Source organism: Triticum urartu, chromosome 7A (assembly GCF_056163025.1).
Source record: "Triticum urartu cultivar PI428250 chromosome 7A, HENAU_Tu73, whole genome shotgun sequence".
Taxonomy (NCBI): Eukaryota; Viridiplantae; Streptophyta; class Magnoliopsida; order Poales; family Poaceae; genus Triticum; species Triticum urartu.
The window spans coordinates 76,446,621-76,467,280 of NC_141879.1; the positions used below are offsets into that span (position 1 = coordinate 76,446,621).

At 45.6% G+C, this 20,660-nt stretch overlaps 1 protein-coding gene across 1 annotated transcript; it reads left to right on the forward strand.

Annotated features, from left to right (window-relative positions):
• The first annotated feature begins 8,565 nt into the window (after positions 1-8,565).
• On the forward strand, positions 8,566-9,330 carry LOC147957949 (uncharacterized). Its single transcript, XM_087531897.1, has one exon. The coding sequence runs from the start codon at positions 8,566-8,568 to the stop codon at positions 9,328-9,330; it is 765 nt and encodes a 254-aa protein (XP_087388023.1).
• Positions 9,331-20,660: the final 11,330 nt, after the last annotated feature.

Below are 20,660 nucleotides of genomic sequence, written 5' to 3' on the forward strand. Positions count from 1 at the left end.
ATGCACGCATGGTAAACGTTGTGTGACAAATTTGAAGCATGAGGTGTTCTTTGATTGCCTTCCTTATGAGTGGCGGTCGGGGATGAGCGATGGTCTTTTCCTACCAATCTATCCCCCTAGGAGCATGGGTGTAGTGCTTGGTTTTGATGACTTGTAGATTTTTGCAATAAGTATGTGAGTTCTTCATGACTAATGTTGAGTCCATGGATTGTACGCACTCTCACCCTTCCATCATTGCTAGCCTCTTCGGTACCCGTGCATTGCCCTTTCTCACCTCGAGAGTTGGTGCAAACTTCACTGATGCATCCAAACCCCGTGATATGATACGCTCTATCACACATAAGCCTCCTTATATCTTCCTCAAAATAGCCATCATACCTACCTATTATGGCATTTCCATAGCCATTCCAAGATATATTGCCATGCAACTTTCCACCGTTCCGTTTATTATGACACGCTCCATAATTGTCATATTGCTTTGCATGATCATGTAGTTGACATCGTATTTGTGGCAACACCACCTTCATAATTCTTTCATATATGTCACTCTTGATTCATTGCACGTCCCGGTACACCGTCGGAGGCATTCACATAGTCATATTTTGTTCTAAGTATTGACTTGTAATTCTTGAGTTGTAAGTAAATAAAAGTGTGATGATTTTCATTATTAGAGCATTGTCCCATGTGAGGAAAGGATGATGGAGACTATGATTCCCCCACAAGTCGGGATGAGATTCCGGACGAAAAATAAAATAAAATAAAAAGAGGCCATAAAAAAGGCCCAAATAAAAAAATGAGAGAAAAAGAGAGAAGGGGCAATGTTACTATCCTTTTCCCACACTTGTGCTTCAAAGTAGCACCATGATCTTCATGATATAGAGTCTCCTATTTTGTCACTTTCATATACTAGTGGGATGTTTTCATTATAGAACTTGGCTTGTATAGTCCAATGATGGGCTTCCTCAAAATGCCCTAGGTCTTCGTGAGCAAGCAATTTGGATGCACACCCACTTAGTTTCTTTTGTTGAGCTTTCATATATTTATAGCTCTAGTGCATCCGTTGCATGGCAATCCCTACTCCTTGCATTGACATCAATTGATGGGCATCTCCATAGCCCGTTGATTAGCCGCGTCAATGTGAGACTTTCTCCCTTTTTGTCATCTCACACAACCTCCATCATCATATTCTATTCCAACCATAGTGCTATGTCCATGGCTCGCGCTCATATATTGCGTGAAAGTTGAAAGAGTTTGAAAAGGCTAAGTATGAAACAATTGCTTGGCTTGTCATCGGGGTTGTGCATGATGGCAGCATTTTATGTGACGAAAATGAAGCATGGCCAAACTATATGATTTTGTAGGGATAAGCTTTCTTTGGCTATGTTATTTGGATAAGACGTAAGTATTATTATTTTTATGTCAATATTAAACTTCTGTCTAGAATCTTTTGGATCTAAACATTCATGCCGAAATAAATAGAATTACATTGAAAATTATGTTAGGTAGCATTCTACATCAAAAATTCTGTTTTTATCATTTACCTATTCGAGGACGAGCAGAAATTAAGCTTGGGGATGCTTGATACGTCTCGAACGTATCTATAATTTTTTATTGTTCCATGCTATTATATTATCTGTTTTGGATGTTTAATGGGCTTTATTATGCACTTTTATATTATTTTTGGGACTAACCTATTAACTGAAGGCCCAATGCAAATTGTTGTTTTTTGTCTATTTCAGTGTTCCGCGGAAAAGGAATATCAAACGGAATCCAAACGGAACGAAACCTTCGCGAGGATCTTTTTTGGAACAAACACAATCCAGGACACTTTGAGTGGAGGTCAAGAAAGCAACGAGGCGGCCACGAGGTAGAGCGGCGCGCCCAGGGGGGTAGGCGGGCCCCCCACCCTCGTGGGCCCCATGGAGCTCCACCAACCTACTTCTTTCACCTATATATACTTTTATACCCTGAAAACATCCAGGAGAGCCACGAAACCACTTTTCTACCGCCGCAACCTTTTGTACCCGTGAGATCCCATCTTGGGGCCTTCTCCAGCGATCTGCCAGAGGGGGATTCGATAACGGAGGGCTTCTACATCAACACCATAGCCTCTCCAATGATGTGTGAGTAGTTTACCACAGACCTTCGGGTCCATAGTTATTAGCTAGATGGCTTCTTTTATCTCTTTGGATCTCAATACAAAGTTCTCCTCGATGTTCTTGGAGATCTATTCGATCTAATACTTTTTGCGGTGTGTTTGCCGAGATCCGGTGAATTGTGGGTTCATGATCAAGATTATCTATGAACAATATTTGATTCTTCTCTGAATTCTTATATGCATGATTTGATATCTTTGCGAGTCTCTTCGAAATATCAGTTTGGTTTGGCCTACTAGTTTGATCTTTCTTGCAATGGGAGAAGTGCTTAGCTTTGGGTTCAGTCTTGAGGTGCTCGATCCCAGTGACAGAAAGGGAACCGACACGTATTGTATTGTTGCCATCGAGGATATAAAGATGGGGTTTATGTCATATTTCTTGAGTTTATCCCTCTACATCATGTCATCTTGCCTAATGCGTTACTCTGTTCTTATGAACTTAATACTCTAGAAGCATGCCGGATAGCGGTCGATGTGTGGAGTAATAGTAGTAGATGCAGAATCGTTTCGGTCTACTTGACATGGACGTGATGCCTATGTTTATGATCATGCCTTGATATTCCCATACGATGTGCTTTTCTATCAATTGCTCGGTAGTAATTTGTTCACCCACCGTAATACATGCTATCTTGAGAGAAGCCACTGGTGAAACCTATGGCCCCCGGGTCTACTTTACATCATATAAGTTTCCGATCTACAATTCTAGTTTACTATTTATTTTGCAATCTTTACTTTTCAATCTATACAACAAAAATACCAAAAATATTTATCTTATTATCTTTATCAGATCTCACTTTTGCAAGTGGACGTGAAGGGATTGACAACCCCTTTATCGTGTTGGTTGCAAGGTTCTTATTTGTTTGTGCAGGTACTACGCGACTTGTGTGTAGTCTCCTACTGGATTGATACCTTGGTTCTCAAAAACTGAGGGAAATACTTACGCTACTTTTCTGCATCACCCTTTCCTTTTCAAGGGAAAACCAACACATGCTCAAGAGGTAGAAACGCTCCAAACAAAACACATATCATGTGGTGAATAAAAATATTGCCTCAAGCAAAGTTATCGATAGACGACGACGAAAGAGGGGATGCCTTCCGAGGCATCCCTAAGCTTAGGCTTTTGGTTGTCCTTGAATTTTACCCCTTGGGCATCCCCAAGATTAGGCTCTTTCTACTCCTTGTTCCAAAATCCATCAAATATTTACCCAAAAACTTGAAAACTTCACAACATAAAACTTAACAGAAAATCTCATGAGCTCCGTTAGTATAAGAAAATAAATCGCCACTTAGGTACTGTTGTGAACACATTCTAAATTCATATTGGTGTAATATCTACTGTATTCCAACTTCTCTATGGTTCATACCCTCCAATACTACTCATAGATTCATCAAAATAAGCAAACAACATATAGAAAACAGAATCTGTCAAAAACAGAACAATCTGTAGCAATTTGGAGGTTTCGAATACTTCTGTAACTTCAAAAATTCTGAAAAATTAGGAAGACCTAAATAATTTGTATATCGATCTACTTAAGTTGGAATTGGTATTTTATCTCTCTCTGGTAAAAAAATGAAAATTATTTTCATGAGCGCAAACTTTCTATTTTTTACAGCAAGATCACATTAACTTTCACCCAAATCTTTCCAAAGGTTCTACTTGGCACTTTATTGAAACAAAAGCTATAAAACATGGTTACTACAGTAGCTTAATCATGTGGACACACAAAAATAGTAGGTATAAATATTGGGTTGTCTCCCAAAAAGCACCTCTCTTTAATGCCTTCAAGCTAGGCATGATGATTTCAATGATGCTCACATAGAAGATAAGAATTGAAACATAAAGAGAGCATCATGAAGAATATGACTAGCACATTTAAGTCTAACCCACTTTCTATGCATAGGGATTTTGTGAGCGCATAACTTATGGGAACAATAATCAACTAGCATAGGAAGGCAAAACAAGCATAACTTTAAAACTCTAAGCACATAGAGAGGAAACTTGATATTATTGCAATTCCTACAAGCATATATTCCTCCCTCATAATAATTTTAAGTAGCATCATAAATGAATTCAACAATATAACCATCACATAAAACATTCTTTTCATGAGCCACAAGCATAGATTTTTTATTACTCTCCACATAAGCGAAATTCTTCTCATTCGGAATAGTGGGAGTATCATAAGAAACTCGAATACTATAAATTGTTTCCACATTAAAAGAGTAACATTTAGGAAAAGGGTAATCATAATCATGACAAGTTATGTAAATATAATCATCACTACTTTTTATAACACAAGTATCATCAAAATAATCATCATAAGTAGCAACTTTGTTCTCATCATAATCAATTGAAACCTCTTCCAAGATAGTGGAATCATTACTGAAGAAAGTCATGACCTCTCCAAATCCACTTATATAATTATCACAATAAGATTCAACATCCTCCAGAATAGTGGGATCATTACTTCCTAAAGTTGACACTCTTCCAAACCCACTTCCATCAATATAATCATCATAAATAGGAGGCATGCTATCATCATAATAAATTTTCTCATCAAAACTTGAGGGACTAAAAATATCATCTTCATTAAACATAGCATCCCCAAGCTTGTGGCTTTGCATATCATTAGCATGATGGATATTCAAAGAATTCATACTAACAACATTGCACTCATGCTCATCATCCAAAGATTTAGTGCCAAACATTTTAATGCATTCTTCTTCTAACACTTTGGCACAATTATCGGAATCCTTATTTCCATGAAAGATATTAAAAACATGAAGAATATGAGGCAGCCTCAATTCCATTTTTTTGTAGTTTTTTTATAGACTAAACTAGTGATAAAACAAGAAACAAAAAGATTCGATTGCAAGATATAAAGATATGACTTCAAGCACTCGCCTCCCCGGCAACGGCGCCAGAAAAGAGCTTGATGTCTACTACACAACCCTCATCTTGTAGACGTTGTTGGGCCTCCAACTGCAGAGGTTTGTAGAACAGTAGCAAATTTCCCTTGAGAGGATGACCTAAGGTTTATCAATCCGTGGGACGCGTAAGATGAAGATGGTCTCTCTCAAACAACCCTGCAACCAAATAATAAAGAGTCTCTTGTGTCGCCAACACACCAATACAATGGTAAATTGTATAGGTGCACTAGTTCGGCGAAGAGATGGTGATACAAGTGCAATATGGATGGTAGATATAGGTTTTTGTAATCTGAAAGTATAAAAAGGCAAGGTAACTAACGATAAAAAGTGAGCGAAAACGGTATTGCAATGCATTGAAACAAGGCCTAGGATTCATACTTTCACTAGTGCAAGTTCTCTCAACAATAATAACATAATTGGATCATATAACAATTCCTCAACATGCAACAAAGAGTCACTCCAAAGTCACTAATAGCAGAGAACAAACGAAGAGATTATTGTAGGGTACGAAACCACTTCAAAGTTATCCTTTCTGATCGATCTATTCAAGAGTCCGTAGTAAAATAACACAAAGCTATTCTTTCCGTTCAATCTCTCTTAGAGTTCGTACTAGAATAACCTTAAGACACAAATCAACAAAAACTCTAATGTCACCTAGATACTCCAATGTCACCTCAAGTATCCGTGGGTATGATTATACGATAAGCATCACACAATCTCAGATTCATCTATTCAACCAACACAAAGAACTTCAAAGAGTGACCCAAAGTTTCTACCGGAGAGTCAAGACGAAAACGTGTGCCAACCCCTATGCATAAGTTCACAAGGTCACGGAACTCGCAAGTTGATCACCAAAACATACATCAAGTGGATCACGTCAATATCTCATTGTCACCACAGATAAGCACATGCAAGACATACATCAAGTGTTCTCAAATCCTTAAAGACTCAATCCAATAAGATAACTTCAAAGGGAAAACTCAATCCATTACAAGAGAGTAGAGGGGGAGAAACATCATAAGATCCAACTATAATAGCAAAGCTCGCGATACATCAAGATCGTGCCGAATCAAGAGCACGAGAGAGAGAGAGAGAGAGATCAAACACATAGCTACTGGTACATACCCTCAGCCTCGAGGGTGAACTACTCCCTCCTCGTCATGGGGGAGCGTCGGGATGATGAAGATGGCCACCGGTGATGGATTCCCCCCTCTGGCAGGGTGCCAGAACGGGTCTAGATTGGTTTTCAGTGGCTACGGAGGCTTGCGGCGGCGGAACTCCCGATCTAGGTTATTTTCTGGAAGTTTGGGGATATATAAGAGGTGTTGGCGTCAGGAACAAGTCAGGGGGGTCCACGAGGCGGCCACGAGGCAGGGGGTGGGGCGCCCCCCCCCCCCACCCTCGTGGTGGCCTCGGGACTCTTCTGGTCTATCTCCGATGCTCCATGGGCTTCTTCTGGTTCAAAAATGATCTCCGTAAATTTTCAGGCCAATTGGACTCCGCTTGATATTCCTTTTCTGCGATACTCAAAAACAAGGAAAAAAATAGAAACTAGGACTGGGGTCTAGGTTAATAGGTTAGCCCCAAAAATCATATAAAATAGCATGTAAAACATTCTAGATGGATAATATAATAGCATGGAACAATCAAAAAATATGGAGACGTTGGAGACGCATCATGAGCTTGCCCTCCGCATCGCCTTGGAGCGGTCCAAGGTGGAGACTGGGGGCCGCTCCGGATCTGCAGCCTTGCCGCAGCCGCAGCTTTCCCATCGGCGCAGCTCAGACGCCTGCGCTAGCCTCTCCCGGCCCGGGCGCTGCTTGATAGGCGGCAGCGCGATCCGTGCCTCCCCTATGTTGTCCCTTGCCCCCGCCGGCTGCTGCTCCCCCACGTGGGCAGTGGTGGGTGCTTATGCCCGCCCCGCCAACCCGGACGCACACGCCGGAATCAGAGGTGCGCGTCGCCCGCCGCGAGCGGCAGTAGGAAAGGGAGAAGAGGGAGGCGGAGCAGTCCATGCGCCGCCGCCAAGGGATGCAGGCGGAGCCCGACGGGGACGCCACGTGGCTTCTCGAATGGGTCTACCGCCGGTCGCTTACGACCGCGGAGACGGACGCGCGGCGGCTCCACCAGAAAAAAGCCAAGGCGCTCCAGATTGCCATTGAGCAATCCGAGCGCGAGGCGGCGGAGGCAGTGGCGGAGGCGGCTCGGCTCGCGAAGCTAAAGCGACAGCAGGACACGGAGGTCCGGCGGTTAAAAGGGCTCGTCATCCTCTCCAACTCCGACTCCGACGATTCGAACGGCTCCTCCGACGACGACTCGGATGACCCGCCACCAGCTGCCGACACCTATAGCTGCGCCGGCGATCGGAAGGGCAAAGGACCGGCGATGAAGTGGTGAATCTCCGCCATCTCCGTCCTCGGTTTCTAATTTTTAGTAATGTAGTTTAAATTTGTTCGTCGTTTATGTGAATTATGTGAACTTTGACGATCTTTTGGACATCCGTTGGTGATCTTCTGGTGATCTGAATGTGCATTACCCTGTTCGATTCTACGTTTGTGTGATTATTTATGTTCTTTTTTTCTATGTTGCATGCTAATATGGATACGAGGGACCGGATATAAGATACATGAATGTTAACGACATGATTTCAGGACGGTCGTTTGAGGGGTCGGAGTTATAAAGTCCACTTGTAGATGCTCTAAGGTACAAGCAGAATGCCTCGGGATAGGAAGGTTGTATGCTGACCACAAGAATAGAATATAGGTGTTGTACTTTTATAGAACAAGGTTAATTTACTGACCAGTTGGAGGGGGAAGGAATCCTACGTACGCTCGAGGGGCGAGGAAGACGAAGTGCATCGGACGGCCACAATTCACCAAATCGGATGGCTGGGCCGACCGGGCGTTTAAAAGAAGGCTTCATATAACCACGGACGCTTTATTTTCTTACCAGAATCATCAACCAAGCCAGGTTTTCCTGATGGCGAAAGACCAGGGCCAGTCAGTTTGGGCGTACCTGCCAGATGATCTCCTGCTCCTGGTCCTCCGCTGCCTCGCGTCCCTCGCAGACCGCATCCGAGCAGGCGCCGTCTGCAGGCCATGGCGCTCCGCCGCCAGCAAGCTCCCACCGCGGCTTCCCTGGGTCGTGTTCGGCAACGGCACGCTCTTCGAGCTGGCCAATGACAGCGCGCCGCACCCGCACCACCGCCTGCGTCTCCCCGACGACTGCTGGCGCTACAGCGCGGGCGAGAACATGCTGTTCCTCGTGCACCAGCGCGACGGCAGCTGCTCCCTCTTGAACGCTCTCTCTGGCGCCAGGACCGATCTACCCGAGCTAGCCGGTCTCCTGCGGACCTACAACGTCCGGCATCGTCGACTGCGGAACGAGCTCAGCCGCATCCCCTCAACGACCTCAGGCGCATGCCCCGCAACGAGCTCAGGCGCATCTTCCGCTCCCAGCAGGACCAAACCGAGGCCCCCATGAAAGCTATACGGAAGGTGGTGGTGTCCTCCTCGGCGTCGGACGACGAGCCCATCGTCGTCGCCGTCCTGATCGGACGCGATGTCATCGTGTCCACTTGCCGACCGGCCGGCGAGAGCAACTCGTTCCTCCTGGGGGCGCTGCGTCACGACGCCGTCGACATCGCCCTGTTTCAAGGGAAAATCTACGCCCTCTCCAGGGGCCATGTCCTCGAGACCCTTGACCTCAGCAATGGACACCAAAAAGGATTCAAACTCAAGTACAGCACCGAACTCATGATAAAGCACCCATGGCAAAACCACCACCACCAAGATTTCCAACACGGTTTTCCCTTAGTCGAGATGTATCTGGTCGAGTCTGGTGGCAAGCTGCTGATGGTGAAGCGATGGCTCCGCCGCCCATGGATGAGGATGCCCTCCTCTCCGGATGCGGACGGTAGAAGAACTTTCCGGTTCGAGGTCTGGGAAGCCGACCTGAACGAACGCCGGTGGAAGAAATTGGACGGCAGCCTAGAAGACCAGGCGCTCTTTGTTAGCAGGCCGTGCTCCAAGTCTTTGCCCGCCGGCAATGGAGTTCAGGGAGACTGTATCTACTTCCTCAACAAACTCTACCAGTGGAAGCAGCCGGAGGCACCTCTCGGTGACTCTGGCGTGTACAGCATTAGAGACAAGGCGTTCACCACCTTGTTGCGTGAGTCGATGCCATCGCTGTCGTGGAAGAGCGAGCGGTTTCCGTCATGGTTTTTTCCTATCCAGTTTAATTAAATCGCCAACATGTATTTTTTTCCTATCCAGTTTAATTGAATTGTCAACATGTGGCCGCATTTATCTTTAGTTGTTTTCCTTGGTTGCCAAAATTAATGACCCCAAAATTGTATGCATTTTTTATAGAGTATATTTTTCTAACTCTATCTTGAATTTTACATCCTGACGAGTTCATATCGTTTACCAATGTTTGGCTCAATGTGTTTGGTTGCACTTAATGTATTTATTTGCATGTCCCAGCAGTTTCAATAGCTGGACTCATTTTGTTGGAAACACGAATGATTTTGCCTTGTATATTGACATATACATGTGCATGCTTAATTAGCTGGTCTCATTTTCGTATTTTTTTTATATGTAGTATATGAGACCTAGACACATCATAGCTTATATGATGTTTCACCTAATACATAGCCTAAACACGAGCTCAGCCGCATCCCCACAACCTCAACAAGCTCAGGCGCATCACCCACCACTAGTAGAAAAAGGGTCAAATGTGCGACACATTAGTCCCGGTTTGTAACAGAACCGGCACTAATGTGTCCATTAGTGCCGGTTCCAACGGCTAGGCGGGAGGAGCTCTTTAGTACCGGTTCATGGCGAACCTTTAGCACCGGTTCGTGCCACGAACCGGTACTAAAGAAAGTGGTGGCAGGATGTTGTCAGAGTGGGGCCCCTCCAGCACCTTTAGTACCGGTTCGTGGCACGAACCGGTACTAAAGGTCGTCCTATATAAACCATTCGTCCACCCGCACTCTATTCTTCCCCCTTTCCCCTCTCCCTCTCCTCTGTTCTTCCCTTCTTCCTCTCGAGTTCATCACAAATTTTGCCCAAAATTTATCAAGATTTGCAGGCCACCATCCATTCAAATGATCACAAAGGTTAACAACTTTGTCCTTTCATCTCTCATTGCTAGATTAGCTCTTGCATTGGTTTATATAGTGATTAATTGTGGATTTTAGTAATTTGGGAGGAATTATATGTGGTAGTATTTGATTTATATGCAAATTGAGGTCAAAATAACACTTAGTTTGCATATGTAGGTGTGGTTTACTTAGTGCCTTCTAAATCTCCGTCGTAACCACCGTCGATCGCCCGCACCGTCCCGTCGCCGACACCACCTTGTGGTGAGCCTCTTGTTCATGAAATTTTATATAAAAAATTGATGTTTGTGTGATTTTGACATATAGTTACTTGTATAATTATCTTACCCGTACATTGTTTGTTATACATAGTGTCATGGTTTTGATATCCGTCCCCGTCGGCCCTCGTCCTTGTTATGATTCGGATGTGGTATATTCTCTTTTAAAACTATTTTTGCATTTCGTGTTTATGACAAATTATCCCATCAAGCTGACATAGATATTTGTATGTAGGAGGTAGTTGAACCGGAAATTCCAACCGACCCTATTGTCGAGAGGTTAAATTTAGTTGAAAGAGAAAACAAGGATTTGAAACAAAAATTGAAAAGAATTGAGGGGGAGAAGATGGAATTGGAGTTGCATGTTGTCGATGTCGTCGATGATCACAAGATTAAGATGGAGAAAATGCGCTTGAAGATTAGAAAGATTGGAAAATATGCCATTCATAGTGAGGCTTGGTATCATTATGATGTTGGATCAATTGTTACCTTAGTTGCGATCTTGATCGCATTTGTTGTTGCATTTAATTTTTTAGCTAGAGAGTTATTTGTTTGTTGCATTTAAGTGTTGTATGAACTTTATGTATTGTATTAATTTGGTGTTTTCGATGCTGTGTATTGAAGATGAGCCGGCAATGGATGTACGATGACCGATGCTCTCCCGAGTTCATTAATGGTGTGCATACTTTTCTGCTTGCGGCTGAGGCAAACAAGTGGGCGGATGGTTTTATGCCTTGTCCATGTGCTGGCTATAAGAATGGTCACAATTACTCTACGTCAAGAACCATTCACGTCCACCTGTTTGAGTCCGGTTTCGTGCCCCACTATAATGTTTAGACCAAGTACGGAGAAAGAGGGGTTATGATGGAAGACAATGAAGAAGAAGAGGACGACGACATCTATCCTAGCCATGGGTTCCCTGAATACGATGATACAACAATGGGGGAAGAAGCTGAGCCGGTAATGCGGGAAGAAGCTGAGCCGGCAATACGGGAAGAAGCTGAAGAAGAGGCATCAGATGAGCCCGTTGATGATCTAGGTCGGGCCATTGCTGATGCAAAGAGAAACTGCGCAAGTGATTTGGAGAAGAAGAAGGTGCAGCGCATGTTAGAGGATCACAAAAATTTGTTGTACCCGAATTGTGTAGGTGACAAGAAAAAGCTGGGCACCACACTGGAATTGCTGCAATGGAAGGCAGAGAATGGTGTATCTGACAAGGAATTTGGAAAGTTGCTGGTAATGATAAAGAATATGCTTCCAAAGGACAACGAATTGCCCAAGAGTACGTACGAAGCAAAGAAGGCTGACTGCCCTCTAGGGTTAGAGGTGCAGAAGATACATGCATGCCCTAACGATTGCATCCTCTACCGCGGTGAGTACGAGGATTTGAATGCTTGCCCGGTATGCGGTGCATTGCGCTATAAGATCAGCCGCGATGACCCTGGTGATGTCGAGGGCGAGCGCCCCAGGAAGAAGATTCCTGCCAAGGTGATGTGGTATGCTCCTATAATACCACGGTTGAAAAGTTTCATACCCAAAGATCTGGGATGTGATCGGCTTCACTATCATCACTTTCTTCTGTGTTTCACACCCAGGAGGGAATCTCTATAATAGTTAGGGTAGTTATGTGTTTTGGCATTTGAAACGCGAAGAAATTTTATGTGCAAACAAATTCTTTCATGCCTTTACTGATTTTTTCAGTTAAAAAGGCATTTCATTTTTTAAATAACCTAAGCATTACCAAATTGAATATAATGATAAAACACATTAATATTAAACATAATAAAAAAGAATAACTGAAAAATATATTTTTAAAGTTAAGTTATTCACAAACTAGTGATTCACACAAATTTCAAATAATTCAAAATTTAAACTATTCAAATTTAAAAACTACCGGCAATAACTGAAAGTTTCTAAAAACTATCAAAAATATTCACAAAGAAACTCTAAATACAGCAAAAAACAACTAAAAATAAATAAAACAAAATAAATAAAGCAGAAAAGAAAAAACTAAATGAAAAAAAGCCCACCTACCAGGCCACAGCGGCCTGCATATGACTAGAAACCCAACCTGTTGTTGGGCCAGGATGCAGGCCCGCAAGCCCAATAGGCCCCATAGGGCAGAGTAGCAGAGGTAGGCCCAGAAGGCCTGCTTTAGAGAGGAGCTCGAGACAGCGGCGGCGGCGGGGCTTATAAGCAGGTGCGAGCGCCCTTCGGCTAGCGAGGTGGGACTAAACTTCTGCGCCCCTCGCCTGGCAGCGCACCCCCTTTAATACCGGGTCGTGGCATCAACCGGTACTAAAGGGGGGGTCTTTAGTACCGGTTGGAGCCACCACCCGGTACTAAAGGCCTGCCCTTCCCGCCGCTTGGCCTGGCCAAAACAGGCCTTTAGTACCGGTTGGTGGCTCCAACCGGTACTAAAGGTGCCTTCTATATATACATCACTTCGAAAAATTTCATTCTCCCTCTGTTTCTTCCTCTGTTTCCCCATTGAAGCACCGCCCGCCCCGATCAATCGACGCCGTCGCCGCCCCCGTCCCCGTCGCCGCCCTCATCCCCGTCGCCGCCCCCGTCCCTGTCGCCGCCCCGGGCCCGTCCCCGTCGCGCCATCCCCGCGTCGCCGCCCCCGGCCGTCGCCTCACCGTCACCGTCGCCCCGCTGTGAGCTCTCCCCCTCTAACCCCTCTCCCTTGCCCCCGGCGGCCACCATGGGCGCCGCCCCTCCCCGAGCCCATACACACACACAAGCATGATGAACACACACACACACACACACATTTCCTTAAGTTGATTAGTATATACGTATTTTGTATGTTTAATTAGTTTAGATTTTTTAGATTATTATTTTTTCACTAGTATATATGTATGAATGCATGTTAGATGGATATAATTAGTGTTTAACTAGTATGGAACTTTTTTATATAATGTTGTTTTTCTGTTTTTTAATGGATTGATAGAAGTTGTTTTTTCTGTTTTTAGTGTTAGATGCTTAATTAGTATGAAATAGCATATAGAATTTTGACATATGCAATGATAGCATAATTGGTGTTACATTTGCATATAGTATTTGTTGTCGACGATGCCCGGCCCGCATCCTCGCCGTCGACCCGTTCGCGACGACGTCCTGCTTCAGAGGACCCATGTCCGGGACTGGGCTCCGCCGGGCTGGCACTAGGAGGTGCTACCTTCAGGGGCGCGACGCTTGGTGAGGAACCCGGCCCCGGGTCCCGTCGTCGACCCTCATCTCCTTTGGTGGCGTTCGCGTGGGCCACTTTCGGTGCGGAGGGAGCCGGCCCCGCTGGAGGCGGTACATCGCCATGTCAGGGAGGAGGACGAGCACGTCCATCGCTACATGGCTGCTATGGACGTTAGGTTCTCCAATACCTGGCAGGTTCTTTGGGGAGATCACCCGAGCTATGATCCAGTGATGGTTCCTTCACTTTGGTTGTCCATCGCCCGCGCCTCAGGAACCGCGAGTGGCCTAGATTACTCTTTAGTATTCGATCTTTATTAGCTGCTAGATAGCTAGCTAGCTAGTGATGTATTCGATATATAATATTCGAGATGATTTATTCGAGATTATATATATTATTCAAGATGATGTATTCGTGATTATATCTATTATTCGAGATTATATTCGATTATGCTTATTATGTACTATGATTGATTCAGTTTTTCCTTATTAATTGATTGCATCCATGCATTGTAATTTGAATACTAAATTGTTTTATATTTCTTTTGGATTAGTTAAATAAAAGCTATGGCAGACAATACCGGCAGAGAGGGAGAAGAGACCCTGTTCGATATCATACGCCATCCTTGCGGGCCAGATGATGATCAGAATGAAGAAGATTATGACGGCTCCGAATTTCTAAACAACACCGGGGAGGGTGATATGATATTCGATCGCGACGACCGAATTGATGAAGTCATGAACTATGATTATGATGTTGACGAAGAAAATGTTGATCTTGAAACAACAAAGACCGGCGAGGTATATATATTTATATAAGCAGGCATCTGATGATCATCACATGTTTTAAATGACTTGAAGATATATTAACGAATCGATCTTTCTTCTTTCAGCCATCCGGATCGAGCAAATCTTCAGGCAACAGGAAACGAGGCCCGAACAAAAAGTTGAAGGAGGGCGTAAAGTACAATATCGAGGCCATCAAACCTAATGGAGAGCCATTAGCGCCTAAGAAGATTGCGGATAAGTTCATTCGTCAGTGCGGAGTTCTTGTGAAGGACCAACTCCCGATCTCCCTTCAAGCATGGAGAGAGCCAACAAAGCCACGTCCAGATGTTACTTTTGTCGACGACAGACAAAAAGGTCTGCTTTGGGAAACTCTCATGGAACATTTCACCCTACCAGATCATTTCACAGATGTAGATGTGGAGAAAGTCAAGGACGCTACTCTTAGGAAGATGGCGGTTGCATTCAACAACCACAAGAATCATGTATGGGACAAGTACATCAAGGGAGGAAGGAAGACTCCAGTATTCAAGGGTACACTAGAGAAGCAAAGTGCTCATTGGGATGATTTCATGAAATTCAAGGATTCGGAATTAGCTAAGGAACGGTCGAGAATAAACAAGAAAAATGCCAAAAAAAGGATAGGTTCCATAAGCTGGGGCCAGGTGGCTACGCGGTGGCAATGCCTAAGTGGGATAAGTCTGAGAAAGAGATGGAGGATGCAGGTGTCACTCCAGTTACTAGGAGCTGGCCCCCCACGTGCGGGACTTGGTTCTATGCGCATGGGGGGGGTTGGACCCGAAGACAGGCAAAGTTTCGAAGAAGGCATGTCTGAACGGAGCCGAAGATAAGCTACTTGTTGCAATAGAAGAGGCTCGATCGGGGGTGTTCCAGCCCAACAGAGAGAACGACGAGCTTACGCGTGCCCTGGGAAATCCTGAACACCCGGGAAGAACACGAGGCAAGGGCGCTATTCCGTGGTATGAGGGGTTTTCGACTGGAACGCCGACTACAGAACCCATGCGAGAAAGAAGATTGTGGAGGAGAAGAAGAGGGAGATGGAGGAGGAGTAGAGGAAGCTGGACTATGAACGCCTTCAAGGCCTAGAATCAGCGCACGCGGACTTGGCAGTCAAATTCCAGTGGCAGCAGGCGCAGATCGACTCACTTAGCCAGCAAAGGGGGTCTCAGCAGCTGCAGCAGCTAGCGGATGATCCAGCATTGGATAGCACCGCCCCATCCATGCCGAGAAGCAGCGTGGGTTCCGCCCCGGGCGACGCAATGCTGGATAGATACCCCATGGATGACATCATGGAGAACACTAACTGCGAGCTACACTTCAAAATGAAGAACATATCCATAAAGGTGGTGGACGTTGTTGCTTTTACAAATCCCCTCGAGGCAACCTTCCATTGCAACTCGATTCCAGCGGGCTATGCTCGTGTCTTGGTTGATGAGGTAGTGGACCCATATTCCGGGCTACAGCTTGACATTCCTAGAGGTGACGACGAGCCCACATTGGGAGAGGCCATACATCGTATCATCCTATGGAGAAAGGATTGCATCGTCTTTCGAAGGCCACCGACACTGTGTCACCCGACTCCTCGTCGAAGTCCGCCACCGAGTCAGCAGACTCCCGCTCCTCCAAGTCCACCAACGCGTGAGGCCACTCCTCCTCCTCCAAGTCCGGCAAAGTGTCAGGCCACTCCTCCTCCAAGTCCGAGACAGCGTCAGACGTCCACTCCTCCTCCAAGTCTGGCACAACTTCAGGCCACTCCTCCTCCAAGTCCGGCACAGCTTCAGGCCACTCCTCCTCCTCCAACTCAGCCACGTCAGCCGTCTTCGCCGCCTCAGCAATCACGGAAGAGAGCTGCCTCAGCTATGGTGCATAGCGGTACAAGTTGAGGTAGTATTGGAGGTACAGGCAGAGGCAAGCGATCTCAATATGGTCCAAGCAGCCTCACGCCTCTTCCGCAGAGGCCTTACGACAAGTCCGAGGAGGAAAACGCAGCCATATCGAAGGCCGAGGTGGAAGCCCATTTTGCACCGAAACCGCCACCGCCGCCAAGGGAGAAAGTGCCTGAGGAAAAGATTGACCACTTCATTCGTATGGCTAGAGCACCAGCTCCCAAGCCTATTGACACAGACTATGAGCGCCACCTCAGGAAGTTAAATCGAGCACGTCTACAGAAAGAGGCAAGCTCGAGCTCGAGCAAATCAGCTGGCAAAAGGAGCGGTAAAACCGTTCCCCAGCTGGGAGAACAGGCGGCGCAATCAATCCCCCCGCTTGTTGTGCCAACAACACATGAGAGTACGCGCGCCCAATATTATTGTGGCAAACTGTTAACGTTCCCGGGCTAGGCAATGTGGTAATAACCGAGGAGCATATTGAGCAGGCTAAAAGGCTCATGATCACTGTTGGACAACTCCTCGATATCGAGCCCATGTCTCTGATTAGAGAGGAGGAAATAAAAAGGAAATATGTCCGGGGCCAACCTTTGGTCGAGCCAGACAAGGTCAAGAAGCTCCCAACGAGAATGTATGAATTGCATCAATGGTACATGGACATTACCAAGATTTCCAATCGAGAGTCCCTCATGGTGAATGTCAAGAAGGATCATTACTACCATGAGAAAGTTGTGTCCATTGAGTATTCAGAACTATTTCAATTATACAATCAAGACGCACTCGACAAATCTATAGTCAGTTGCTATTGTCTGTAAGTGATTTCTTTCTGTAATTTAAGTCTCAAGCTAGCTGTAGTGATCATTTTGATCAATCATTACCTGTAATTATCCTCACTATATTCTTTTCTGTGGTATTATGCAGGATGAAGATTTATGAAATGAAAAAAGGTGGACGCTATGGCATTGGGTTCGTTGACCCAAATACCATTAATGAATACACATGGAAATTAGATCCATATTATGAAAAAAGTTTAGAGGAAGGCATGCTAGAGTTCTTCAAGCGCCTCAATACCAATGAAGATATACTACTTCCTTACAACTTCGAGTGAGTCACACTGTCTTGTACTACAAATTTTGTTTTTGCCTACTAGCTAGCTACATGTTTTTGCTTACATATGCCCGCTTAATTAAGACATGCAAACGTGTGTGCATGCAGATTTCACTTGATCTTGTTAATCATTAAAGTTGATGAAGGAACAGTTGAAATACTGGACTCACTACTTAAAAAAGCAAGTGACTACACCATCTTGTTTGGGATAGTCAACAGGTAATTTCAATCATTATTAACTATATCTCAGCCTATTTAGTTCGTCATTTCCTGATATGAACTATTTAATAACCCCTTTATTCATTTTCTTTGTCGACGGGCAGGGCTTGGGCAAAGTTCATCAGCGTCACTCCAGGCCAATGGGAAAAAAAGCTGAAATGGTATCGACCCAAGGTAAGTAATTAAGTAGTACTAGCTAGCTAGCTGCCATCTCTTTAATTATCATGCTTGATTAATTATTATCTGATCAAATTCCATTCTCGTAAAGGCCCTGAAGCAGGCGCCGGGGAATAATCTGTGTGCATACTACGTTTGCGAGAACATTCGCATGATGGCGTCCGAAAGGAGCAGATCTCAAAGACAGGAGTGGGCACGTTTGTCAGAACACTATTCACAATTTTTACACCATTATCGATATCTAGTCACACAACTAACACACATGCATATTGATCTCCTTCTTAATAGTTCAAAGAGGTGCGGGAGCAGCTCCTACCAGAGGACCGCATAGAAGCAATTCAAGAGGAAATAGCGGATTTTTGCTCGACCAGGTCATAGATCCCAAAGGAGAATACTATTACCCGCTACCGCTGTTGGGGAACGTAGTAATTTCAAAAAAATTCCTACACACACGCAAGATCATGGTGATGCATAGCAACGAGAGGGGAGAGTGTTGTCTACGTACCCACGTAGACCGTAAGCGGAAGTGTTATATCAACACGGTTGATGTAGTCGTACGTCTTCACGATCCGACCGATCCAAGCACCGAAAGCACGGCACCTTCGAGTTCTGCACACGTTCGGCTCAGTGACGTCCTCGCCTTCTCGATCCAGCAAGAGGGGCGAAGTAGTAGATGAGTTCCGACAGAACGACGGCGTGGTGACGGTGTTGGTGAAGAACAATCTCCATAGGGCTTCGCCTAAGCACTACGAAAACTATGACGGAGGATAAACTAGAGGGGACGGGGTTGCCGGCACACGGCTTGGTGTTTCTTGATGTGTCTTGGGTGCTAGCCCTACCCCTCTATTTATATGTTGAGCCTTGGGGTCGAAACTTGGAGTAAAAGCCTCCACAAAGTCGGTTTCACCCGAAAGGCAAGAGTCCTTCTCGGACTCCAGGGCCAGACGCCAGGGTTCCTGGCATCTGGACCCAGACGTCAGGGACCCTGGCGTCTGGCCCCTGGACGCCGCAAAACTTCCTTTTGCGCTTTCCAAAAACCTTGTGGGCTTTCCCCTTTGGCCCAAATAAAGTGTTCTCGTACCCAAACATTACGGGAGACATCCGAACCCCTTCCGGTGATTTCCGAAACCCTTCCGGTGACCAAACACTATTATCCCATATATCAAACTTTATCTTCGGACCATTCCGGAGTTCCTCGTCATGTCCGTGATCTCATCCCGGACTCCGAACAACATTCGGTCATCAACATACATAACTCATATAGTACTATATCGTCAATGAACGTTAAGCGTGTGGACCCTACGGGTTCGAGAACTATGTAGACATGACCGAGACACCTCTCTGGTCAATAACGAATAGCGGGACCTGGATGCCCATATTGGCTCCTACATATTCTACGAAGATCTTTATCGGTCAGACCGCATAACAACATACGTTATTCCCTTTGTCATCGGTATGTTACTTGCCCGAGATTCGATCGTCGGTATCTCAATACCTAGTTCAATCTCGTTACCGGCAAGTCTCTCTACTCATTCCGTAATACATCATCCCGCAACTAACTCATTAGTTGCAATGCTTGCAAGGCTTATAGTGATGTGCATTACCCAGTGGGCCCAGAGATACCTCTCCGACAATCGGAGTGACAAATCCTAATCTCGAAATACGCCAACCCAACAAGTACCTTCGAAGACACCTGTAGAGCACCTTTATAATCACCCAGTTATGTTGTGATGTTTGGTAGCACACAAAGTGTTCCTCCGGTAAACGGGAGTTGCATAATCTCATAGTCATAGGAACATGTATAAGTCATGAAGAAAGCAATAGCTGTTGGGGAACGTAGTAATTTCAAAAAAATTCCTACGCACACGCAAGATCATGGTGATGCATCGCAACGAGAGGGGATAGTGTTGTCTACGTACCCTCGTAGACCGGCAACGGAAGTGTTGACACAACGTAGAGGAAGTAGTCGTACGTCTTCCCGATCCGACCGATCCAAGTACCGAACGTACGGCACCTCCGAGTTCTGCACACGTTCAACTTGGTGACGTCCCTCGAGTTCGGATCCAGCAAAACATTGAGGGAGAGTTTCGTCAGCACGACGGCGTGATGACGGTGATGATGTTCTACCGACGCAGGGCTTCGCCTAAGCACCGCTACGATATGACCGAGGTGGAATATGGTGGAAGGGGGCACCGCACACGGCTAAGGAACGATCACGAGGATCAACTTGTGTGTCATGGGGTGCCCCCTTGCCTCAGTATATAAAGGAGGGAGAGGGGGAGGTGCGGCCGGCCCTATGGGTGCGCCTGGAGGAGTCCTACTCCAACCGGGGGTAGGACTCCCCCCTCTTGCCTTGTTGGAAAAGGAAGGAAGAAGGGAGAAAGAGGAAAGGGGGGCGCCGCCCCCCCTTCCTTGTCCTATTCGTACTAGGGGGAGGGGCGCGTGGCCTGCCCTGGCCGGCCCTCCTCTTCTCTGGCCCTTATGGCCCATGTAGGCCCAATAACCCCTGGGGGGGGTCCGGTAACCCCCCGGTACTCTGGTAAAATCCCGATTTCACCCGGAACGTTTCCGATATCCAAATATAGGCTTCCAATATATCAATCTTTATGTCTCGACCATTTCGAGACACCTCGTCATGTCCGTGATCACATCCGGGACTCCGAACAACCTTCTATACATCAAAACACAAAAACCCTAATTACGATCGTCACCGAACTTTAAGCGTGCGGACCCTACGGGTTCGAGAACTATGTAGACATGACCGAGACACTTCTCCGGTCAATAACTGATAGCGGAACCTAGAT